At 43.2% G+C, this 26222-nt stretch overlaps 1 protein-coding gene across 3 annotated transcripts in view; it reads right to left on the bottom strand.

Annotated features, from left to right (window-relative positions):
* Positions 1 to 26222, bottom strand: part of brinp2 (bone morphogenetic protein/retinoic acid inducible neural-specific 2) — a 194011-nt gene that overhangs the window by 91089 nt on the left and 76700 nt on the right. For all 3 annotated transcript variants that reach the window (XM_078561556.1, XM_078561555.1, XM_078561557.1), the window contains exon 3: positions 8823 to 9013. In XM_078561556.1, coding sequence (XP_078417682.1) covers positions 8823 to 9013 — 191 coding nt within the window. The remainder of the gene's footprint in view (positions 1 to 8822; positions 9014 to 26222) is intronic.

Raw genomic sequence — 26222 nt, 5'->3', positions numbered from 1 at the left:
GACTGAACATATTTGCAATAAAAGGAAAGTATTTGTTTTATATTCTGGTGAGTGTACGAAGCAGGACAGGGAGAGGGAGTGCACTCTTAGTTCATGTAAGGTTGAGTAAAGAGCTTTCATTAAGGTAATCGGATAAGCAGTGGGAGGGTGATATGATGCCCTACCATCTGAGGGAGTTGGGCGAAGACTTCTTGACCACAGGGGCTGAAGAGAATGGAAATATCTTTGATGAGGATGATGTGAACTTGACAGTGGTTCAGATGTGCTTACATCACAGTCTATTAACCCATGCGGTTTCAGAAGCAGCTAAACTATAGTGCTCTGTCTATTTAAAGGAGCAATGTTATTTTTGGAATCGAATGGCTAATATATTATTTCCACCATAAAATATTAGTTAGAAGAAATATCCAATATAAATGAACATTTTTCCTCAAGTGGGTGGGGAATGAAAAGATCAGAGAAATATAGGCCCCAATATTTGCTGGGGCAATTTCTCTAAGTTTCCCCACTCGAAAGCCAGACTGACTGACAGGAATGGCAGCCTGTCTGAAAGGGAAAAGCTCTGAAAACGTTCCAACTGAAGAGCAGGCAGATTGAGCAGTGTTGATCAAAGGGTGGATGGCGGCTGGGGAGTGTGGTGGTGGAGGGGGAGTCAGAGGTGATCACAGTGGAAGGAGATCATATAGGATCAGGGGTGGTCACAGTGGGTAGAGTGGGGCAGTTCAAGCTTTCCTGCTGTTCTTGACCCATAAGCAGTGTTGCAAATTTACTTACCTGATGGATCCAGCACTTCTCGCATCCTTTATCTGTCTGGTTCCCCACATCCAGGAAAATGCAGACAACAGCAGCAAAACTACAATCCTTCTTAAAATGAAGGCACTCAGCTTCCAGACAAGGCTTCAATGGTAAACCCCCTCTGCTGAGAGCAAATTGAACACCTGCTCCTTCTTCCGCCTCAGTTGAAATAGCAATTGGGCAGATTCAAGGTGGCTTAGGTTGCTGGTTGAAATTTTTAACATTTTTACTCTCACCCAACTCAGCCCCACCTGTTCTGGGGTTAAAATTACCCCCGTGTATTTTTAAAAATATACATTTTAATTGACATTTTTCTTTGCCTGAACACCTACATTATAATCTGCAATTGCAACAAGATAATATCAGTATTAATATAGAATAAATAGATTTATATCACCAATAAAATAATTGAATGGGCAGTATTAAATGCATTAGATGTTTGTCCACTCATATAACTGTGGAAAATTGCTTGGTTATGTTAGGAACAAAGTATAGCTCTAAGTTTCATTTATATTTTTTATTTGGGTGTTAAGAAAAGTAAAATCTGGTTTTAGTTTCATTTAGAGGTTTTTGTGAGCTGGGTGCCAGAAAGTCTGGGGCCCTGTTTATTTACATGCAGTTTAATGAGGTTTTACAACTCTTGAAGTGAAGAGATGGGTTACCAATGGGGTTGGTAGTTTAGTGAAGTTAAAAAAATAACATAAAGTAGAAATAATTGTGCTGGTGCTTAAAACAGGGGTCCAGAGACACACAGAGAGACAGGGAAACACAGAAGGTCAGTCATTTAGTGTGTGTATACCAGAGAGCGCAGGCAGAAGGTCTAACCTCTCTGATAAGAAATCCTGCAAGCCTGCTGGGGAACTGAGTTTAGGGAACTCATGTGTTTGTTCTGAAGTTGAAATAATAGTGAGTTTAGATTGTGGTCTATAGGTGCCTCAGGGAGAGGTACCAGCTGTAGAAAAGCATCTAGTGAATGCTCAGTGGTCCACTGGGGAAAAAAAAACTGCAACTCAACTAACCCAAGCATGAAACCCTGACAGTGGTGAATCTTCACTAAGATTTTGTGTCTGTAAGGGTTGCTGAGATAAAAGGACTAGTGTGAGTTTGAGTCATTTTCTGGTATCTGAATTGAAATCTTTCCAATGTTTTTGTCTAGCATAATATAGTTCATTTTTTTCTAGTTTAATAAATGTTTTACTCTTTGTGTTAAAAGTATACTGAAAGATTCTTGTGAATTTGTTCAGTAACTGACCTTCACAGTTTCTAAATAAAAAAACAAAGTTAGGATCTCCCAAGCCAGGTTTCACTCTGGGATCTGACTTATCCAGTGTGAACATCAGCTGGGATCATAACAAAATGGGGGCTCTTGCGGGATTAAAAATCCTTGAATTTCAGTGAGATCTGCAAATCCTTAAAGAAACCAGTACATATAGGCACTGGGCATAGGAACAGGATTTGCTGTGAAGTATCTTACATGGGTTGGAATTCAAAAATGACTTTGACTGTTGCTAAGACTTTTCTGAGAGCAGAAGCTGTAACAGTAGATTATTTGAAATTATTTGACTAAGGCTAAACCGAGAGAGGTGGCAGATAAATTGTAGGTAGAAATAGAAGCAGGATTTCATAAGGGTGATAGGATCAAAGTAATTACCTAGTGTTTACAATTAAAAGAGGAGACACCTGAAATTGGTGTGTCACAGCTAGAGCTAGCAAAAATTCAGTTACAAATGAAACAGCTTCAGATAGAAAAAGAAAAAGAGATGAAAAAAGTTGAATTAGAGGAAAAAGGGAGAGAAGGAAAAATGAAGAAAAAAAATTAGAAAGAAAGAAAGGGCAAAAGAAATGGAAATGAAAAAGCTTGAATTGGAAAAAGAGGAGAAAGGAAAAGAAGAAGAAAGGTTGAAAGAAATGGGAATCCAAAAGCTTAAGTTTGAATTTCAAAGAGAGAAAGAAATCAGACAACATGCCTTGGGGAGAGAAAAGCTTAGAATAAAGGAAGAAAGAGGAGATAATAGTTCAGATGATGATCCTGATTCCATTAAAGATTTTGATTTAACCAAAAATCTCCATTTAGTGCCTAAATTTACAGGGGATGGAGATAAAAGATATTTCACCTCAATTGAAAAGTTAGCCGTGAAGTTGAAGTGGCCAAAAGATGCTTGGACATTAATGTTACAATTGTCACATAGCTGATAGATACAGCTATGAATGTATATACCAGTCTGTCAGAAGAGCAATGTGCAGACTATGAAGTGGTTAAAAGGGCAATACTCAATTTTAAAAATTTATTCTTTCGTTGGATATGGATGTCACCGGCAAGGTCAGCATTTGTTGCCCATCTCTAATTGCCCTTGAACTGGGTGGCTTATCGCACCATTTCAGAGAACAGTTAAGAGTCAACCACATTGCTGTAGGTCTGGAGTCACATGTAGGCCAGACCAAATAAGGATAGCAGATTTCCTTCTCTAAAGGACATTAGGGCACCAGATGGGTATTTATGACAGTGGTTTAATGGTCACCATTACTGAGACTAGCTTTCAATTCCAGACTAATACTTGAATTAAATCCTACCAGCTGCCGTGATGGGATTTGAACTGTTGTCCCCAGAACATTAGCCGCTGGATTATTAATCCAGTGACAATACCAATACACTACCATCTCTCCCATCAATGCTTATGCGCTTGCCCATGAAGCTTATCAATTAAAGTTTAGGACCATAAGAAAGAAACGTAATCAGATAGTTGTACAATTTGCAAGAGAAAAAGAAATGTTATGGGATCTGTGGTTTTGATCACTGAAGTTAGAGAAAAATTTTGAGAATGTGAGGGAAATCATAATTATGGAAGAATTCCGAAATAGTATTCCAGTAACCATTAAGACTTATTTCAATGAGCATCAAGTATCAAAGATGCGAGACATAGCAGTTTTGATGACACCTATGATATCTCACACAGTTACTTATAGAGAAATGGTCATATAGGAATCAACAAGGAAACTGGAGGAATAGAAAATCTGGGGATGGAAAAGGCACTAGCTCTAGGGAACAAACAGAAGGATGCTAAAATAATAAAGGAGATAGGTTAGAACCTGAAAGTGATGTAAAGAAACAAATATGCTTGCATTGTAATAAGACTGGACATACTCAAACTAATTGCTGGAAATTAAATGGGAAACCTATTGCAGTAGTAGGAATGCTCAAGAAAGCCTCAGAAAAGGTTGTTCCAGGAAAAGAAATGGGTATTAAAATCATGGCAGTGGTACAGGTGAAATGTGTTCTATCAGAACCTACTAGGAAGGAGGATATGGCTCAGGATAGTCAAGAGAATTCTTCCTTAATTACTGCTAAAGAAAGTCAGGCTACCGGAGGCTCTGGTGTTTTATTCCAAAGAGAGATGTGTTCCTTTACTCCTCCAACAAAATAAGTAAATAAATTACAGAAAGATTTAAAGATTTTGTTTATAGAGGGCAGGCATTCCCTTATTCTTCTAATCAAGGAGGTAAACCAATAAAGATATTGAGAGACACTGGAGCAAGTCAGTCAGTGATGCCTGGCAGATAGTACAATTTGTCTTCCAGAGGGGCTAATGAAGGGAAAAATATTAACTGGAGGTATATGAGGAGGTTATAAACTGGTTCCATTATATAGAGTTGGATGAAAGAGTGATTTAGTGAGTGGGAAAGTTGCAGTTGGAGGAATGCATCAAATCCCAAGAGAAGGAATTGATTTTATTTTGGGGAATGACCTGGTTGGTTCAAAAATATTAGCCTCACCGAGGGTGTTGGAACATCCAATGGGAGTGAAAGAAACTGAGATACTACAGGAGAAACACCTTGGATTGTTTCCTGACTGTGTTGTACTAGATCTCAGGTCCATAAAATTAGACAGGAAGAAGAAGAAACTATACAAGAGGGAGATGATGTAGAAATTCAGTTATCTGACACTATTTTCGAAAATGTAAGTGAAAAGGAAGAAGGTAAAGGGAATGAGGCTGACATGTTTAACTCATCTTCTTCAGTAGAAATACAATAGGCTGATCCTGAGTTGAGAGAGCTGTGTCAGCCTACTCAGAGACTGAATCAGAACCAATACCAGAGTGTTATTATTTAAAGGACAAAGTGCTAATGAGGAAATGGAGACCACCTCAAATGCTAGCTGATGAGGAATGGGCAATAATTCATCAAGTGGTAGTTCCATCTGAGTATCATAACAAAATTTTACAAGTGGCTCACAACATTCCAATGGCTGGTTACGTAGGGATTAGGAAAACACCGGCTAAAATACTGAAACATTTTTTATTGGCCAGGGTTGCATAAAGACTTGTTTAAACTCTGCCAGACATGTCATACATTTCAGGTAGTGGCAAAACCCCAATCATCAATTAAACATTCACCCGTAATTCCAATACCATCTTTTGAAGAACTGTTTAGCAGGGTCTTAATGGATTGTGTAGGACCCCCTGCCTAAAATAAGAAGTGGGAATCAGTATCTTTTAACAATTAAGGATGTTTCAACGTGATTTCCTGAGGCAGTGCCTTTGGGGAAAATTACAGCAAAAATAGTAGTGGAAAAGTTAGTTCAATTCTTTACAACATGTGATTACATTAGGGGATATAATCAGATCAAGATTCAAATTTTATGTCACAAATATTCAAAGAAATAATATATAGTTTTAGAATAAAACAATTTAAATCTTCAGTTTATCACCCAAAATCGCAAGGAGCATTAGAATGGTGGCATTAATCCTTAAGGATCACGATTAAAACCTATCGTCAGGATTGTCCCAATGATTGGGATAAAGGAATTCAATTTTCACTGTTTACCATTAGGGATGCCCCTAATGAGTCCACAGGATTCGGTCTTTTTGAACTGATATATGGGCATGAGTTGAGAGGACCCCTTAAGTTAATGAAAGAAAAAATTATAAAGCAGAGTTCAGAGACTACACTTTTAACCTACACGTCAAATTTCCAGGAACGATTAGCCAAAGTGCGTGAATTGGCCAAAGAGCATTTGAAAATTGTTCAGCAAACAATGAACTTTTATCTAGAGCAGATAAAAATACCAAAGCTTGAAATTTTGTTGCTGAAGACAAGTTGTTAGTGTTGTTACCTGTCTCTGGTGAACCATTGAAAGTGAGGTTTACTAGACCTTATCAAATCAAAGAGAAACTCAACAATGTAAATTATATAGTCAGTACTCCAGACAAGAAAAAGTCAGCGAATGTGCCATGTTAATATGTTAAAGCGATGTTTTGACAGGGAAGATAGTCAGGATATGAGTGTTTTCACACTGGTGAAAGAAGTAGGGAGTAAAATAAAAATATCAGGGTGATCTGTGAATGAATCAGAAGTTGAAAATTCTAAAGTTGATCCTCCAGTAATTAGATTGGAAAACACAGAGGTGCTTAAAAAATTAGATGTAATATTATACTATCTTCCAGAAAACTGTTGTGGTGACTTACGAAAGCTATTACAAACTCAGAAATCGATTTATGTAAATAGTCAGGAAAAGCGTCTTTGGCCATACATGATGTTAATGTGGGAGATGCATCAGCCATAAAGCAACATCCATACAGACTCAATTCAGAGGAAGATTGGACACGCAAGATTCATTACAAAAATTGATTTATTGAAAGGGTATTGGCAAGTTCCATTGACAAATACGGCTAAAGAAATATCAGCTTTCGTAACTCTGAATGGACTTAATCAATGTAAAGTCATGCATTTTGGAATGATGAATGCACCAGCAACTTTTCAAAGATTAACCAACAAGGATTATACAACTGTGTTGCATATATTGATGATTTGGTTGTGTTCAGCCAAACCTGGGGGGAGCATTTGCAACACTTGAATTAATTGTTTGTTCAGTTACAAAGGGCTAATTTGGTCATAAACCAGAGCTAATTTGATCATTAGCAAAAGTGACTTATTTGGGCCACACTGTGGGACAAGGCAAAGTAGCACCTAGAGAAGCAAAGATAAGGGTTATCTTGGATTTTCCAGTGCCTAAGACAAAATGAGAGATCTTGTGGCATATAGGCACGAGTGGATTCTATCGGAAGTTTGTTTTGAATTTCATCCATGTAGTAGCTCCCTTGACAAGCTTGTTAAAGTTGTTAAAGAAAGGCAAGTAATTTGAATGGATAGAGTGCCTTTGACAGTTTGAAAGCTGTACTGACTACCGCACCAGTTTTAGCAGCACCAAATTATGTTAAGCCATTTAAACTGACCGTTGATGCCAGTGACATAGGGATTGCTGCAGCTTTATTACAGGAGGACAAGATGGGGATGGAACAGCCAGTCAGTTGCTTTTCTTGAAAGTTAAATTCTTGCCAGCATAAATACTCAACTGTGGAAAAAGAGACTTTGAATTTGGTGTTGGCTCTACAACATTTTGAAGTCTACATATCCAACAGCTCTGCAAAATCTGTTATTTATACAGACCATAATTCTTTAAACATTTTAGCAAAGTTTCATGCCAAGAAACTGAGACTATTTCATCGGAACCATTCAATTACAACCATACAATCTGAAAATCATTCATGCAGCAGGAAGAGGCAATATCGTAGCAGATGCTTTATCGAAAGCAAATATGGAGGAACCAGAATGTCGTGATCAAAATGGATTTATGCAGAATATGATTTATCTGGAAAAGTCCTTGTGTAGTTGATGTAAATACATTGTTACTGCTAGAGTAAAATCTGTATAAGTAAAATAGATATAATGATAGGAGATTGTAATAGAAAATGAAAATGCCTCTGAAAGATGCCTTTTCATTTTTTTTCTACAGGTAGGTTTTAGGAAAAATGTAAAGCTTGAAGTTTAATTTACATTTTGTATTTGTGTGTTAAGAAAGTCAAAATCTGGTTTTAGTTTCATTTAGAGATTTTTGAGAGTCTGGGGCCCTCTTTGTATACATGCATTTTTAATGAGGTTTTACAGCTTTTGAAGTGAAGAGATGGGATACCAAGGGGTTGATAGTTTAGTAAAGTTAAAAAAAGCATAAAGTAGAAATAATTGTGCTGTTGCCTAACGACAGGGGTTCAGAGATACACAGAGAGTGGTCAGTTGGTGTGTACATACCAGAGAGTGCAGGCAGAAGGTCTAACCTCTCTAAGAAGAAATCCTGCAAGCCTGCTGGGGAACTGAGTTTAGGGAACTCACGTGTTTGCTCTGACGTTGAAGTAATAGTGAGTTTAGATTGTGGTTTTTGGGTGTCTCAGGGAGCGATACCATCTGAAGAATAGCATCTAGTGAATGCTCAGAAGCCTGCCTGAAGAAAACTGTTTGAAACTGAGCTAACCCAAGCAAGAGACCTTGGTGTTGAGACAGTGGTAAATCTTCACTGAGGTTTTGTGTCTGTAAGGGTTACTGGGATAAAAGGACTAGTATGAGTTTGAATCATTTTCTGGTATCTGTATTGAAATCTTTCCAACCTTATTGTCTAGTGTAATATGATTTACTTTTTTCTAGTTTAATAAATGTTTCAATCTTTGTGTTAACAGTATACTGGCAGACTCTTGTGAATGTGTTCAGTAACTGACCTCCACAGTTTTTAAATGAAAAACAAAGTTAGGATCTACCAAGCCAGGTTTCACTCTGGGATCTGACGTCTCCGGTCTTAACATCAGCTGGGATCATAACAGTTGTCGCTGCTAATTTGTTAATCTTAGAATATTTGTGTTCTGCTAGCATCAGGTCATAAGGAATTTAACTTGTGTCATCCAAAGATTCTTGAGGGACGCAGGGAAATAATGGCTCCATTCTAGACATGACAGTTACAACTCTGCCTTCTTGAACCGCTGCGGTCCATGTGGTATAGGTACACCCACAGTGCTGTTAGCGAGGGAGTTCCAGGATTTTGACTCAACGACTGTGATTAAGAACAGAAATGTCCTCCTCAAATATTATAAACTATAAAGAGCAAGGTACAGCCCTCAGTACAACACACTAGAATGGTTGAATTTGTTCACTACTGCAGCAGTAAGCATGAGAAAATGTTTTAATTGGTTGTTATGGTGTTTTACCTCCAAGCGTTCCAGATAGTAAAAAGTGAGTGCCATACTTCTTGATCAGGTTATCGATTATCTGTTGCGGACTTGGTCTCCGTCCCAACAGACGTATATTCCTGATAAACTCTGGGGCTAGAGGCAAATCTGAGCCCAAAAAATCTCTTCTTTCCACTGCCAGATTTTTCACCTTCCATCGACCAAACTCCCTGTCAACAGAAACACACACATTACAAAAGTGGATAAACCAACCCACTTTGCACAGCGGAGGCTATTCATAACAAATGCTCAGCATTTACATTCCACACAACTGTCTTGCTCGATAGATTAGCACATTCCTTATCTAACGGTTTTTGGAAAAAAAAAATATTTTAATCCAACAGATGATCACAGAGTGGCAATGAGTTGCAGATGAGGGAGATCTCACATACACAATCCTGCCCTCTGGCTCCGTACTGTGCCCTGGCCCCATTTAGTGACTGAAATAATAATGACCCGAATCTTGTGGTCAGCAGCAAAGCAGAGATGTACGCCACGGACTATGTTTAAAACTTGGTCCCTATCTTTCCCACAGACTTCAGGAGGAACATGCTCTCCCGGTTGCAACATAGGTCTATTGATGAGGTGAGAAGGGAGACCGAGTGGCGAGGCACAATCCTAGCAAAGCCACGCTTCTTTTGATGTCACCCCTTCAGGTCTGCTTTCAGCTCAATGACAGATAACTGTTTTTAATCATTTTAAATGTTTTCTTTGATGTACTTTTAATTCTAGCTCCCCAAACTGGCATCAGGCCACCCCTAACCCCTCCACCCCACCACACCCAGTTCCGCTCCCATCCCCACAAATGGCAACCCCACATAGCCCCCGGCTCTGCTCACCCCCCTCCACCCAGTCCCACCACGACCCCGGCACCCCTGGCTCTATTCATCAACACCACCCACCCTGCAACCCCGGCTCAACTCATCCACACCCCCTCTCCCCCCAGCCAATGACTCTGTTTATCACCCTCTGCCTTCCCCCCAGCATCCTCGGCTTTGCTCAACCCCCACCCACCCCCAGCCCAGCACCTGGCTCTGTTCATCAACACAACCCCCTCCCCCACCAGCAATCCCAGCTCGGCTTATCCATACCCCCACCTGCCAACCCCCTGTCCATCACACCTGGCACACTTGGCTCTGTTTATCACTCACTGCCTTCCCCCATCAACCCCAGCTTTGCTCATCCTCACCATCTATCCCCCCTGCACCACCACTCACACTCCCCAACACCAAAACCAACCCAGCTCTGCTCACATCTGCCCCCTGGCTGTCCTTCCAACTCTGACACCCCCAGTTCCCTTCACCAGCACCCTCATCTCCCACTCCCAAAGTTTCCTCTAACCTGAGTATTTCCAGCACTTTGTTTTATTTCAAATTTCCAGTATTTGCAATATTTTGCTTTTGCATCATTATGTTACATTCTGTTCTCATTCACTTTTTCCTTTGAAACTTACTTGAAGTGTCTGTTTGTGGTAAAAGTATTCTAAACCAATATCACACCGCAGTTTAGTTACCATCATGCTACCTTCAGCTACCTGAATATTAACTACCAAGGAATACCCATCTGACCACATTCTTTACTGAATTAATCTTTATCATACAGATCCATGAGTTATGTTTGTAGATCTTGTTTTTATTCTTTCATGATATACTGGCATCGCTGGAAAGGCCAGCATTTGTTGTCCATCCCTAATTGCCCTCGAACTGAGTGGCTTGCTCGGCCATTGCAGAGGGCAGTTAAGAATCAAGCGCATTTTTGTGGGTCTGGAGCCACATGTAGGCCAGACCGGGTAAGGATGGCAGATTTCCTTTCCCAAAGGGCATTAATGAACCAAATAGGTATTTACAACAATAGATGCTAGTTTCATGGTCACCATTACTGAGACGGACTTTATATTCCAGGTTTATTAACTGAATTGAAATTTCATTAGCTGCTGTGGTGGGATTTGAACCCATGGCCCCAGCACATGACCTGGGTCTCTGGATTACTAGTCCAGCACCACTGCTACTACGCCACTGTCTCCCCTACCATGCCGATTTTGGTGCTTGTGAGTTAACAGCCCACCTTGTATCAGGCGTTTTGCCATTTCCAAACATGTAATTGAGATTGAAGCTGTAAAGGCCTAAAGCAGAGAAGGATGAATTTGCCCATAAGAGTTGACAATATTAGTAAAAGAGAATATGCCCTTAGTTAGGGCTGGAGAACTTCGATAAAAGAAGGGATCATGTTGCAATTGAGAATGGAGCTGGTAATGTCAGTTGAAAAGAGGAGGTTTGTTTGCAATCAGCAATGGAGCTCAAAGGCTCTGTTACAGAAAGCAAATATGACTATAATTAGGAATTGCTTGAGAGGGGGCTCTCACTGAAAGGTGTGAGAAGTAGACAACAGCTTTTTGCATGGTGATGCCAATGCTTAGTTAATGACTGCAGAGACAGGAAGGAATGGTCACTTGGAATTACAAATAATAGATCCTACCTTTCAAGTCGACAAAGATTCTTAGAGGGGGTAGTGAAATTGTTAAGTGATAGTAAGTGGCCAATTCAAGGAAATAATTGACTTAGATTTTCAGAAGCCAATTGACATATTTTCACGAGACACAAAGACAATTCAGGTTTTGTAGAATGTATGGTAAATTAGTTAATTGCATTGAAAACAGGTTCAGCGATAGATCATGGAATGTGATTTTAAATGGAGAAAATTCTTGGTCAAACAGGAGTATCCTGTTATGCAGGACAGACTATTACTCACATTACTAATAAATGACATGTAGAAGGCTGCTTCAAATGTATTATAAAATTAGCTGATGAAGATACAGAGCTGCAGGACCAAACCAGAGAATAATATACGAAGTGATCTCAAATCAATTGAACTGATGAGATAGGGAGTGATAGTCAGAATCTACTGACCAATCCAAATCCACATCGGACACCTGTTCACTCTTCAACTCAGAGCCACAACACTCTGGATGAGCTGTCCATCGAGTCACAGCTTTTTGCAGACACAGGAATCCAGTCTTCTGCCCTAATATTAGGTATAAGCCCTCAACCCACTTAAGTTCTATCTCCTGTCAAACGCATTGGGGAGAATTTTTGGCTTGGCGAGCGAGGGCGGGGCCTACTCGCCGAGGCGTAAAATTGTGCAGAGTGACGTTGGGCGTGCATCCCGCCGAACTGTCAAAGGCCTATTAAGGCCATTTAACTAACAATTAAAATTATTAATGGAGCTGCCCATCCAACCTTAAGGTTGGCGGGCAGGTGAAGAGCCCAGGCAGCCTTCACACTTTTCATGGAACCTCATCCACAGGCGGGATAAGATTTCATGAATGATTTTAAATTTTCTCAAAAATTTTTATTAAAATTAATGCACACGTCCCAGCTCATGTGACAGTTTCACCTGAGGGGACATGTCATAAAAAATTTTTCAACACTTCATTTAACTGTTAAAACTTAAAAATAATCTCCCTGAGGCACAGAGGTGCATCAGGGAGATGTCTGCGCTCCTTCGCGCGCATGCATAAGAGGGCGGACTCCCGACTCAGGGAACGCCCACACAGGGGCTGCACAACGCTCCTGGGTGTGTGTCACGCTGGGCGGGCCTGAATTGGCCCGCCCACGTAAAATGGCGGCATGGACCCGATTGGGGGCGCCGATCGGGTCTGTGCCCACCCCCACACAACCCCCCCAATGGGGGGAAAATTCTACCCATTAGGTTTTGTGCCTAATTCCTGATAAAATCTTGAGCGAATATTGACTTAATTGTACTGTAGACTGAGTGACCATCAGCTCCAACAAGGACATGTCAAAAATTAGTTAAGAATGATGGACTATAAAGTTGCTTACCAACCTGCACAAGAATTGTTTTATTTTTCTCCTTTGGATAACTTATGCCGTGGGGACTTACACAAACATACAAAAATGCATATGACATTCGGTGTGGTGTTTGAGGCATGTGTCCCACAGTTGTATGAAATTATGAAATATTGCTGAATTTCCCTCAAGTACATAGCAGCAGGAGTAGGCAATTTAATTAGATCATGGCTGAACTGTACCTTAACTCCATTTACCTGCCTTTGATCCATATTCCTTGATGCTCTTACCCAGCAAACATTTTTCGAAACCAAACTTGAAAATTTCAATTGTTCCAGCATCCACTGGCTTTTGGAAGAGACCACTCCAAAATTTTCACTAGTATCTCTGTGAATTCAACCTTAAATGGCCTAACCCTAATTTTAAGTTTATGCTCCCATGTTTTGGATTGCTTCTGGCAGTTTCTCGATCTCTGTCAAAGTTCTTTATCATTTTAAAGCACTTTATTATTTTATTTCTAAAGGGGTTAACAAAAGTGTTGGGTTTATCATAAGGTTGACATAGCACTTGAGTTCTTTGGAGCAGTAGTTGCCTGAACCAAACAGGGGGCCTCAAAAACAGGCCAGGTTTGAGGATACATGAAGTTTGGCACAGAAAAAGAAAACAGGTTGAATTTGCCTATCAGAATTTTGGTCATAAAACTAACAGAGTCTTGTGCATTTAAGCCCTCCTGTTGAAGAGAAATTGAGACACTACAAAATCACTTACTTGTACACATACTCGTAGTATTCACTGCATTTTTTGTGGTTCATAGCACAATTTAATTCTAAATAAAGGTTTTAGCTGCCTTAGCCTGTAAATTTCTGGCAATAGGCTTCATTTTTAAAAACCAACAGAAGCTGCTTTAAGTGAGACTTTCTCTCCTCAGATACATATTTCTGCAGGGGAAAAGGAAAAAGTGCAGCTCCTGGATCATGGGAGACAAGTACCGCTTACAAGAACCACGGTTGAGAGAAAATGGTTTTGTGCAGAGAAACATTCTATAAATTCTTTCCAATCACAGCCATTCACCCTGGGCTTCATAATCAACTGTAAACTACACACAGAGGCAAACAAGGATAGTGATTTGAACATATGGAAGAGTAGTTATCCTTCTAAAGATGCAGCCCTACCATCATCATTCAAAACTTCAGTGTTGCACAAAGTCCAAACCCTCTCACTAATGTAATATTATAGCCCTCTTGGGAGAAAATTGTTGGGTAGGTTGGCAAGTCATCTAGGATTCTTGGAAGGAGTTGACTGATTGGTAGCAAATTGTCTGACAGGAAGACTCCCCTCAGCAGCTCCCCAATCAATTCACTTTCCAACAACCTTATATTGCATGTTTTCACTCAAACCATTCAAATTCTGATTGTTCCATGGATCATATGGCTGTTTACTCAATAATAAAGAGACCGTTGAGGAATGATGAAAAGAATAGGATAAATTTGAGGCACCGTTAACCTTTTTAGGGATCTTTTTTCCAATTTTGGCACAATGTGGGCATGAATATAATGTTGCATTCCCAATTTCTGCTCACATTCACGTTTCTCACATGGAGCAAGGTACGGCCTTTTACATAATAAAGGTGTAGCATAGCAAAGCAGCTCCAGGGCCCTCCAGATGAAAAAATAGATTTTTATTGCGATTTGCAGAGTGGAGGAAAAGAGGATGTGACAATCATCACCCAAGTTCTCCAAAATAATTAAATGCTAAACATGATCCCAAAGATGATCCCATAGCACAACTTAACACTTAAGAAGCACTTTTCTTCTGTAACCTATATACAGCATATAGTATTCAGTAGTATACAGGAAGAAAATTAAGTCATATTAAACTTAATTGGTAAAACACTAAAATTGATAATAGACTGCAAGAAGCTGCCGAGCTCCGAGTTCAACCTGCCTTTGAAATGGTCCACGCATAAGTTCGCAAAATGAGTTCATGCCCTTAGCCCAGCAAAATAATATGGAACAATATTAGCTGGCAGATGATACGCTTACATTGAATGGCTCGGCTTTTTCAAATTGGCTTGAGCGTTTGTTATAATCATGAGTCTGGGAGCCGCATCTTGTACAATTCAATGAATATTCAACATACTAAGAGCATTTTGCTCTTGGCTACGTTATAAGAGGTTGTTTTATGTTTAAGATTGCCGCTTTTAAGGGGGAAGAAATGAGAAGGCTGGACGTTGATATGAGTTTAATGGCTGCTCCAGCAACCTTATGAGATAAGAGTAAGTGGAATAAAGGGCACCTTCTTCTTTGAAATGGTCCCAAAGAGTCCTTGGTTTACAGGACGGACATTTCTGAATAAATTTTTGAAATACAATATCCCAGTTCTACAAGTTTTACCATGATTCAAACAAAAGTTGAATACGAATCCAATGTGACAAATTGAGACACATAAAATCTGCCTAAAAGTGTGAATGAATGTTCCTTACAATATTGGAATTGGAGGAATCATAATTTGCCCCTGACAGGTCGTGTAGTTTAACATAATGAAGTGTTGCTTCAAATTCCAGGAGGTATCTGTTCTTCTTTTTGTTACTGTCAGTGAAGGTTCCAGCCCCAAATTAAAGCATATTCCTCACTTCAACTCACACTGACTTTTTCCATCATCATTGGTCAAACCAAGAAAATATTCTCTCTTGGATTTAGCCATATACCAGATTCCTTAATTAATAAAAATGGAAGTGCAGCAGTTACAGAGCACTTCCATTCACAGCTCGACTACTGGCAACTATTCATTCAGCCATTACACTCCTGCCCTTTAAAATGCCCTGCACTCTTACTCTGGCTCAAGGTCTCGCTGCCACCACACTCAGATTGATGATATGCAGCTAAATGTCATAGCGAAGACCGTGGGCGGAATCATCCCAGATTTGCACTAAGTGCGCAAAACGATGCTTTACCCACTGAAATAGTGGCTTTTCATGCCATATCGTCCCAAACCCATGCATTTCCAGGAAACACACCTTTTCCATGGTGTGCGGGCTCTCATTCACCCGCCATGCCATCACCTCGCCGCTTCATCACACCAGGCACCACATTTAAAGTGAAGCTATACATACACCTCTCAGTGCTTCCAGACCAGAGCTGCCGCATGGAACACAGGATAGCCCTGAAACGCAAAAAGACTGCAGACACCTGCTTCTGTGATGCGTCCCTTGAGCGCCTTTTGAACACCATAGAGGTTGGCCGTGACGTCCTCTACCCCCACTCTAGCTGCAGGAGAGGCAGTTGCAACGCCAATCCAGCAATGAGAGGTGGTGGCAGCGGTGGTCAACACCAATGCCCTGCGAAAGAGGATAGCCACCCAGTGCTGCTACAGGATGAATGGTCTCATCCATTCCGCCAGGGTAAGTCACTCTTCTCATCGCTCTCAACACACACACTCACAAACCCATCACACATCCACAGGGATCTCACACCTCAAGGGACAACACCACTAACTCTCACACACACCCTCACATCTCCATCAGGCTCATATCCTCTGGTGCTCGTGTCTTCATCCTGTCCATGGCTCCGCTCACCACAGAAACATTCCACGCAGTGCCATGTGTCCTGCTCACATTCTCTCCATCTGTTTTCGTGCAGGAAAAGCTGGCTCACAGCAGCAGGGAGAGGTCCCAGACCGGGGGTGGAGTGGCCCACATTAGACCCCTCATTCACTTTGAGGAGTGTGGCATCACGCTGACTGGTGAGGATGTGAACAGTGCCTGAGGCAATGGTGAGGTTGGTGGCAAACACCCACATGAGGATCCTGCATCCCTCTCTCAACGCAAATGTGAGTGCCCTCTCTCCTGATTTTGACTCTGCTGCCATTCACTAATTATCTCTACTTTGGTTCACAGGGAGCTCTGCCCTCCCTCAGCCAGCCAGACCCTCAGCTCCATCCATGTCCTCACCTCCAGCCAAGAGGACACCTCCTCCATTGAAGAGCTGGAAATAAGCAGCCTGGTAGACCCATTACAGCGCTTACCCACACCCTCCACCCGCACAGAGACACACACCTCGGTGGGACCTAGATATAAAACAAGCTCGGGTTCACAATCTGGTGGTCACCACATGGAAACATGTCCGCTGCAGGAGAAGACAGTTTCGTGCGAGCTCCCGGCATTTGCAGGACTGCTGAAGGTCAAGCATCTGTGAGGTCCAATTCATAAGATGAGCCTCTGGATTCAGCTTTCCAACTCACCGTGAAGAGCCAACAGAAGGCGTGGGAACATCACACTGTTGGAAGCCCTTAACAGAGCGGCACACAAGTTAGAAGAGTGTGTCTACCTGCTCTCTGATGAAGTGGTGCCCATATGTGCGTGTATGGAAGTCTCCATGGGGAGGATGGCAGATGCCATGGAGACCCTTGTCCAGCAAAACACGGAGATGCACGTAGACCCGCGCTCCATTGCGGTAGCCATGGGTGATTTCCTGCAGTGGCAACATGAGAGGGAAACAGGGCACCTCACCATCTCCCCCATGTGCTCCTTCCCCTCAGGGAGTCAGGCTAGGTCCTCCAGGCACCCGAAGGGAGGAGGAGAGGCAGCTGGACACCCCTGAGTCATCCATTCAGGAATCTCAGAGGCTGTCCTCTCCCTCCTAGGACCCTTTGCCTGTGACCCCCCGACTTCGCCTTCTGTCACTGCAGAGGGAGCAGCTGGCCCACGAGTGTTTCTGGAGGGGGTGTATGTGTGTGGCAGGAGCCTCGTGCAAGCACTCTGACATGCACATGGGCTCCTCACGTATCACACTCACCTCAATGTCCTGAGCATTTCAAATGCTCCCTGCTGGGGTTCTCTTTCAGTTGTCCATCTGAGCTGACCTGCATCTCCACCCACCCACTGATCTCACTCCCATGCAGCACATGATTTCGCCCACCACAACTGCTGTTCCACTTTCGATTTGGACAGTATGGTTTGAATTCGGTTTTTTGTCAGCTCCCCCAACTTTTCCACTCTCCCAGTCACCCATTTCCTTTCCCCCATCACGCGGTTGACCCCTGAAGCATCCACCTCCCTCCATGATCTACCAGCCACAACCCTTTTCCTTTGCAGATGTCCAGGTGAACGTGTACATTCCCTTTCTACCCGAAAAAAACCACCCCCATCCACATTAACCTCCCCGGCCTTCTCCTTCACACCCCCAGGGCCTGTGTCTGCCTCTGAGCCCTCACCAACCACCCTCGCCATCCCTTCTACCACCACCGTCGAACCCTCAGCCTCCCACCCTAACAACTCTCTGCCCTCGGTCATTCTCACCATTCTCTCATTCAATGCCCACCCTCTGTTTGCTCCCCAGGAGGCAGTCATGGATCCATCAGACCCCTCCTTTGCACGTTCACCTGGACATCCCTCCCCACCCCCACCCCTGGTGATCCCCTCCCACCTCTGGACACCTTCCCTCTCCATGGATCCACTTCCCCCCCTAGGTCCTTTCCCCCACCAGAACCCCTTCCGCCCTCCAGACCCCTTCCATCTCGGAACCTGTTTAGTCCTTGCACCCCTCTGGGCTCCTCCCCACTTAGTCCCTCCCCCTTCCTGACTCAGATATCCTTACTTCTTCCACCACCCTTAGTCCTTTCCCCTTCCGACCCCTTCCTCCATTGTTACCTCTTCCTCCAGCCTTATTTCTTCCCCCTTCATGACTCTCTCAGGCACCCTAACTTCTTCCTCCCCCTATACTCCCCCCCTCCTCCCAACTTCAGCCCCTGACACCTTAATCCCCGCCCTCCCAACTTTACTCCCCTAGTCACCTCTTCCTTTCTCGGTTGATCCTGGACCTTCCTCTCTCACCCCCTCGACCATCATCCGTTGTGAGCATCAATGGTGAATTTCCAACTTGCGTGAGCTGCTTCACAGCAGAGCCATGTGCATGAGAGTCCACCCAGCATGCCATGGATGTTCCTGCAGTGTGCCGTTGGTGTCGGGCTCCAGCGTCTTCTGCTCCTAGGGTGTCCGTGATGTGAGCAAGGCCCTGGCAGTGAGTCCCGGCTTCTGCACGTTGTCAAGACTTCAAGAATGTTCTGCACCGGCGTGTTTTCCCCCCAACGTGGGCGGATGATCCAGCAAGGGGGTGGTGGATGAATCCAGCAGGCTGGCATTATAATGATATGCTGAGGTATTACAATGAGGTTCCCAACGTCTGGTGGTGGGGAACTCAGCCCGTAATCGGCGTGCTGAGCGGACGATCGCAAACTGGTTTCACGACGTCAGGAAATCAATTTTTGGCCTTCTCGCCCTATTATCCGCTCAGGCCACCGAGCACGCCTGACGCCAGTGGGCACGGACGATTCCACCCAGCGTCAGGGGCGCTTAAGTTAACTTCAACTGAGTGGCTCCTGGTGTTGTTCCACATTACCCCTTCTGCCATTTGCCACAGCTCTGTCATGCTTGGTTAAATGCAAAATTCACTGGGATTTGAAAATCCACCAAGAAAGCACTTAAAATCACATTGGCCTTTCTGGGAAACAGCAGCTAATATTCATGCAGCTGGTATCAACCCACTATCCAGATGGCTGGAATCATGGATCACATACAACATAAAAAACCAACACCTTAGAACTGATCTAATAGCAGGGGTCCCTGGATTCAATATCCCTCGAAGACAGCGGTCAGCATACAACCAGACACACATAGGGCATGGTGAATATGGTGACCTGCTCCATAAGTGGAAGATGAAGGATGTCCCAATATGTAATTGCAGCCATGAGCCTCAGGCCATGGGACCTGCCCACCAAGATCTGTTGCTGGAGGCATCTCATTTCTCCAGCTGGCCTCTCAGGAGACCATTGAATGATTAGCTAAACAAGATGTCCCATTATAGTCTTTCCCTCCATTCGCAGTCATAGTACTCCTGCCCTCTCGAGTTCTCCACTCAGTTCCCTCCACCTTGCCAACTCCCCTCCTGTTCTTGAGAACCTCCTCAAAGTCACACTGCTCAGCCATCCTGAAACCTGTCCCCAACTTTAATGCATTCTGTTTTCCGTTTTCTCCCTCCGGCTGTTGTTCCACTTTTAACACTTTGAGAGGCATTCTCAGAGAGAAACTCTTGAAAGAAGTCGATCAGCCTATTTAATCCTTTTGACATCTGGGAGTGCAGAAAGACTTACAGATTTTTTATTAAGGATCTCTTTATAACGTGTCACCTACCAAATTTATGCCCTGCTCCCCACAATCCTTGTATCTTCACAATATGAATGAAGATATGGGGCTGGATTTTACAGGGGGCCGGACTGCTTGCACTCCCCTGCCCATTGCATGAGTCAGCAGGCATCTGGCATACCAAAAAGAAGAGTGACCCTCAGCCATAACGTGCTGCTGCTGGGCTAAACAGGCCAAGAGTGGGACCTCCGGCCTGAATGGGAAGAAGTCTCACCCTCAAGACCTGCCAGCCAATCTGATTGGCTGATCTAATAGTGCTGGCAGCGTCAGGACTGAGTAGTGGATGCTGCTGGGACTGCAAGGAGGCCCTCGAGGTAGGCAGCCTTGTCATTCCGACCCAGCGAGGTTGGGGGGGATCTTGCACACGAAGGGATTGGGCAGCCTAGGGAAAGGTGCAAGGTGGGGTGGGAGGGGCCGTTTTGGAGGTCATCTGGGGAGGAACAAAGGGGAAGGGGGGGTTAAGATTTTTGAGGGGTGCTCCGATGTGCATAGGGCATCCCCTGACTGATGCGCCCCCTCCCTTCTTTCCCGCCTTTACAAAAATCTTTTTAAAAATGGCCCGCCTGCCCATGCCAATCATATTATGGCATGGGCAATGTATTGTCTGGGTCAACTGGCTTGTTAACAAGCTCAATGGACCCTTAATTATTTACTGAAACTTGGCAGGCTTGCGGCTGGTTTCAGTGCCCACCTACCGAACGTGTAACTGGGGACAGCTCGTGGGTGGATGGGAAGGTGGTGAGCTGAGCACCGCCCATATTTAACGTGCACCCCATTGCCCTCCACCCCCTAACCCCCCCCCCACCCCCCACCCCACCCCCTCGCCACCCTCCTGACAACACACCCGGAGGGTAGGGCCATCAAAAACAGCCCATGGAGCCAGTATGGTGATGGCATCCAGCTCTATACAATTTCTTTCTACACATCCATTGTCTTTGTGCTGTCAGATTGTTTGTGTGACATCCAGTATTGGATGAGCTTTAGTTTCCTCCAGTTAGATGCTATGAAAATTGAAGCTGTAGACTTTGATGGCCACCATACAGCAACAGGAGTAGGCTATTGAGTCATCAAGTCTACTCTGGCATCGAATGAGATCCTGGCTTATGCGTATCCTAACTCCATGCGCATGCCTTGGGCTCCTTCTCCCTTAATATACATGGCTACCAAAAAGTTATTGAGCTCAGGTTTATAAGTACAACGTCCATACTTTTGCTGCCAAATACATACCCCTCCCTGGCCATTCTCTCAGGCTGAATGAGACTGTTCGCAATTTGGGTGTACTACTTGATCGTGATCTGCGCTTCTGACCCTATTCTCGGCATCACAAAGGCCACTTGCTTCCACCTCCATAATGTCGCCCATTGTTCACCCCAGCTCAGCCCAGTCACTGCAGAAACCCTCATCCATAGCCCTGTCTTTTACAGATGGGAGATCTGGGTAAGAAATTATTAATACATGATTCAGCTGATTTCTGTAGTTTAATGAGCCCACTGAAGCAGCACAGCAGACGTTCCATTCTGTCCTACAGCACCATTTTAATGAAAGACAGATCCCATCTGAAGTTTTATTGTTATCTGAGCCTTGAACATGGTGTGGCTTGGCATTCACTCATTGAGACTTGACTGAAGTATGGTTTGGTGACCTTGAAAAGGAGATAAGGATATTGGGAAAGCGGAAAACAAGATGCTTACATATTCATGTAAGACAATCAATGGAAGGACTGTAGCATTACCATGCAGTTTAGAGATGGAAAGCAATACATGCGATCAAGATCGGGTCTGCTTGCCATATATCAACATTGTGTAAAGGAACTTGTAGCTTAGGGAGGCATAAAAAGTGGAAGATTGCAATGAAGAACTGGAATCGAAGGTTTGTTCAACCTAAATACTAAGCCTAGAATTGTAGTGTGGTTGGAGTCCTCAACCATCAGGTTTAATTGTCACCCTATACTTACATGTCATTGTAGTTGGATATATTTAATAAACTATGAACGCTTGACTTCAATATTTCAAGAACACTAAAGATTTTGTGGAATAGTTACAACACCTCTCATCATAATTAAAAATCCATTCACTGACAGATGGCACCCCAGGGCATAGCATTGTGTTGTATCAGTGTATCTAGAAACAGGGCTTAAGGGTCACAATCTAATTTCCCCATTTTTTAAGCCTTCTACCAACTTGCAGCGCTTGCATGTTACAGTGAACTATTTCAAAGCCATTTTTGAATTAAAAGCAAACCTGAACAAGAATTTGGAGAAATCGATCCACAACTTTCAAGGACCAGAATTTGGGTTGGACATGGTTCAATGCAAAGATCCATCTGAATGGAATAAGGTTTTCTTCGATGAGAACTCTAAAGGGTGAAGGGACTGAAGTCCAAGAGTAGAATATTTCACTGAGCGGGCGGGCAGCCAGAATTTCAACTTACCTCAATTTACCTTCCAAAGCCATGACCTCTACCATCCAGAAGGACAAAGGCAGCAGACACATGGGAACACCACCATCTGGAAGTTCCCCTCCAAGTCACTCACCATCCTGACTTGGAAATACATCGCCATTCCTTTTGTGTCACTGGGTCAAAATCCTGGAACTTCCTCCCTAACAGCACTGTGGGTATAAACACCACATAGACTTCAGCGGTTCAGGAAGGCAGCTCACCACCAACTTCTCAAGGGCAATTAGGGATGGGCAATAAATGCTGGCCTAGCCAGCGACGCCCACGTCCCATAAATGAATTTTTAAAAATGCTCTGTTGCCTGAAAAGGACTATTATCTCCCCATCAGATTCAGCAGATTCTCCGCAGACTAACAATGCCTGATGATATTGCCATCAATAGAGCTAATGATCAATAGGCCCAGTTGATGAATATTGAAGATAACAGGGCAGATGAATTATTTTCTTTCCCAACTGACTTACTACATAAAATATAGTTTAAACAGTGACATTTGAACAACTTATTATTAATATCCTGCTCTTGACTCTCCAAACCTGTGAATGCATAAAACTAGATCATTCACAGACGCAGACCCAGTAGCTTTGAAAAGAGGGTTTAAAACCTTTCATGCTGGCATCACATTTCACAACCCCTGTGCACCAAACCCTATCAGCCAATTCAGGAAGAAGTCAAGGAAGGAGAAGGAATGATAATGGGTACAAGGATATAAAGAGTCAAGCAGTATAAGGCAAGAACTTTGAGGGAACAGTGCCAATGAGGAGGAGAATGAAAGATAATGATAGATGAGGATAATGATGCGCAAGAATGATGATGGACAATGCTGGTTGAGGCTTTGAAGATGTCAATAATCAAGGATGACGAATGATAAGGATGATAGCATATGAGAATGATAGACAACAAAGACAACCAGGGGAATGATGAAGATGAAGAGGACAAGGAGGAGAAGGAGGAATAGAAAAGTGAGGATGACTTAAAGGAAGAGGATGAACAAGAGGAGGAAGAGGAAGAAGAAGCTGATGAAGAGGAGGAGTATGATGAAAAGCAGGAGAAGGATGAGGATGATGAAGAGGAGGAGGATGACAAAGTTGAGGATAATGACAAGAATGAGGGTTGACGGTTGAAACAGTGAGGTCAACCTTCAGTAACAGCATCTATCAAGGGGGTGATGAGTATAAGAATCAGGACAAGACACTGTACTTCTTCAAACAGGTCCTCCAGATACACTCTAGTTTTAAGATGCTGCTCCAATGGTAGTTAAAGCCATTGACACAGAGTTTTTGTATAACATAATTCTACCCCTCCTCTTTCAGCGAGGAGAACGTGGGGAATAAGTGCCAGCCAATTCCTCTCACAGCATGAGAAACAGTAGGAAATGCAAAAGGAATTTTCGTCAATAGCGGCCTTCTTCAGATGACAGTGGTGATAGACTGTCACCCTTGGGATGCCCAAAGACTGTGGTACTTAAACATTAAAATTGCACTTAGTGTGCAGATGAGAATAGTGTGAATGACTGCTAGGCATTTTACACTGCTTTTATTATAATGGTTTCTCTGACTTCTGCACTTGCCATGAAATCCAAATGGAATGAGTTATGTCAAGGCACACTTGGGATGAAGAGAACCATCAAGCAGGACTTCAATAATTCACATTTTCAATGCCTTAGAAGGAGGAGCAATCCATCTAAGCAACCCAAAAAGCAGAAGTTTTGCTTTTGCACACCATGAAATGCTTTACAATGTTCTGGTAGAAGCATGTGCCTCATTTTATGTATGTTTTACTAGGGATCAGGCATTTCCCTTTGAGGTACAAAGCCAAAAATAGACTAAAAGGTTGGGTTACAACAAGGTAGCTTATCAGATTATATCATAAAATATTTTAAATTGAGGAAGGTACAAGGTTGATAGGAACAGACTCTTTCCAATAATTGAGAGGTCAAGAACGGGGGCCAGAACAAGATTAAATGTAACAGATTTAGAACAGAGGGAAGCAGAAACTTCTTCCACCAGAGTTGTGAGGCTGTGGAATTAACTTCTATCATTAGTAGTTAGGGCAGAAACTGTGACTACATTCAAGAATAAATGAAATAGGTGAATGAGGAAGAGAAGGGGCAGAATTTTTCCGTCGGCGAGCTGGGGGCGGGGCCCGCTCGCCGACGCAAAAATTGACGCGGCAAAAACCATCCAGCCCCATTTAAATATTCAGGAAGGCGGGCGGACAGCGCGATCAGCTGTCCGCCGCCGACCTGTCAATGGTCAATTGAGGCCATTGACAGGATAATTAAGCCAATTAAAGGCCCTGCCCATCCAACTTTAAGACTGGCTGGCAGTCCAGGAGCCCCAGCGGGCTTTGTCACATGAGGGGGACATGTTAATTTTTTTATTTTTCTATTTTTCAACTTACGAAAACTGTCAGCGCTCTTCTTGAGGCAGCACTTAGTCTCAAGGAGATGCGCGCTCTTTCACGTGGATGCACGAAAGAGCGCACTTTGACAGTTGGGGAATCCCTCCTCCCCCGCACAGGAAGTGCATAGCGCTTCCCGTCGGGCGGCCCGCTGGGCAGGCCTTAATTGGCCTGCCCACTCAAAATGGCAACGTGGCCCGTTTTGGCGGCGGTGATCAGTTGCCCGCTCACCGCCGAGCCGGTGGGGCCCGCCCGCTCATCAAGGGCAAAATTCTGCCCAACGTTTCAAGGATATAGGAATAGGCTGGGTAACATGATTGGAATTACTTCTTCATGTGAGGGGGACGGTAGGGTAAATGCTGATATGAATCATTTGGGCTGAATGGCCTGTTTCTGTGTTATAAAACTTCTATGCCTTTCGATGAGCTGAGGAACAATGGCTGCAGACCATAATTCTGATCCTCCAGCATCATCTCTTCAGCATTCAAACAATAGAGGTACCGCTGGTTACTGCATAATGAAGGTGCCATTAGTGCTTCCTGGACAACAGGCATTCATTTGTATTAAGGTGTTTCTGTGGCCAGATATCACTTCATGCACAAAATGAACGGGGGCCCATTCCATTTATGTAATTGATGGGGTTGAGTCGAGGAGAACCGATGGTCCTTTCAGTGCTATCTACCAAACCCTGCACTATTGACAACCATGCTGCCTAAAGAAAGCTCGCTGCCCTTATCAACTCATGCCTCCATTTCACAGTGATGCAGACATTATTGATTGTGGATCTGACAAACACCCAATGGTTTGGGATGATACAGCAGGATAAAAAATGATTGCTATGGTAACCTGACCAACAATAGGAAGTGATGTTGGAGAAATTGACTAAAGGACAGCTGGAGCTGATTACATAACTCAGTAACAACCTCTCTAGGAAATAGAAAAATCAAGGACAGGTCTTTGATGATGTTGGTAGGGGTGTGGTGTTCTGCAAATGCAGATTGTTATAAGTATAAGATTTATAAGATCACTATGTTTTAGGATAAAAATGAAGGGAGTCATGTGACCTGTCCTGACACCTGCCTGACAGTAAGCCTGCATGATTTGATTGTTAGAGATCAAAGGATGACTTAGGTTTTTTACTGGAAAGAAGGTGTAAGGTATTTAGGCTTGGAGACAATGGCAGCAGCACATCAAAGGCAGCTAATCCTTTAATAACCTCTTTGAGTTGTCAATCAAACCATGAATTTACAACCACCAGCACCCCAAACTGTGATAATGATAGGTTTTGAAAAAGAGCAAAGCATTTTTTTATTATGTTCATTCATGGGATGTGGGCATTGCTGACTAGGTCAGCATTTATTATCCATCCCTTTTTTCCCCTCTGGAGATGGTGGTGTGCTGCCCTTTTGAACCACTGCGGTCCAAGTGCTGTAGGAATACTCGGAGTGCTGTTAAGAAGAGAGTTCCAGGATTTTAATCCTGTGACACTGAAGGAACAGAAGTGCTATAATGATAGC

This window comes from Cetorhinus maximus, chromosome 17, assembly GCF_964194155.1.
Source record: "Cetorhinus maximus chromosome 17, sCetMax3.hap1.1, whole genome shotgun sequence".
Taxonomy (NCBI): Eukaryota; Metazoa; Chordata; class Chondrichthyes; order Lamniformes; family Cetorhinidae; genus Cetorhinus; species Cetorhinus maximus.
Note: the sequence above shows the minus strand (reverse complement) of the source record. Positions and strands in the feature narration are given on the sequence as shown.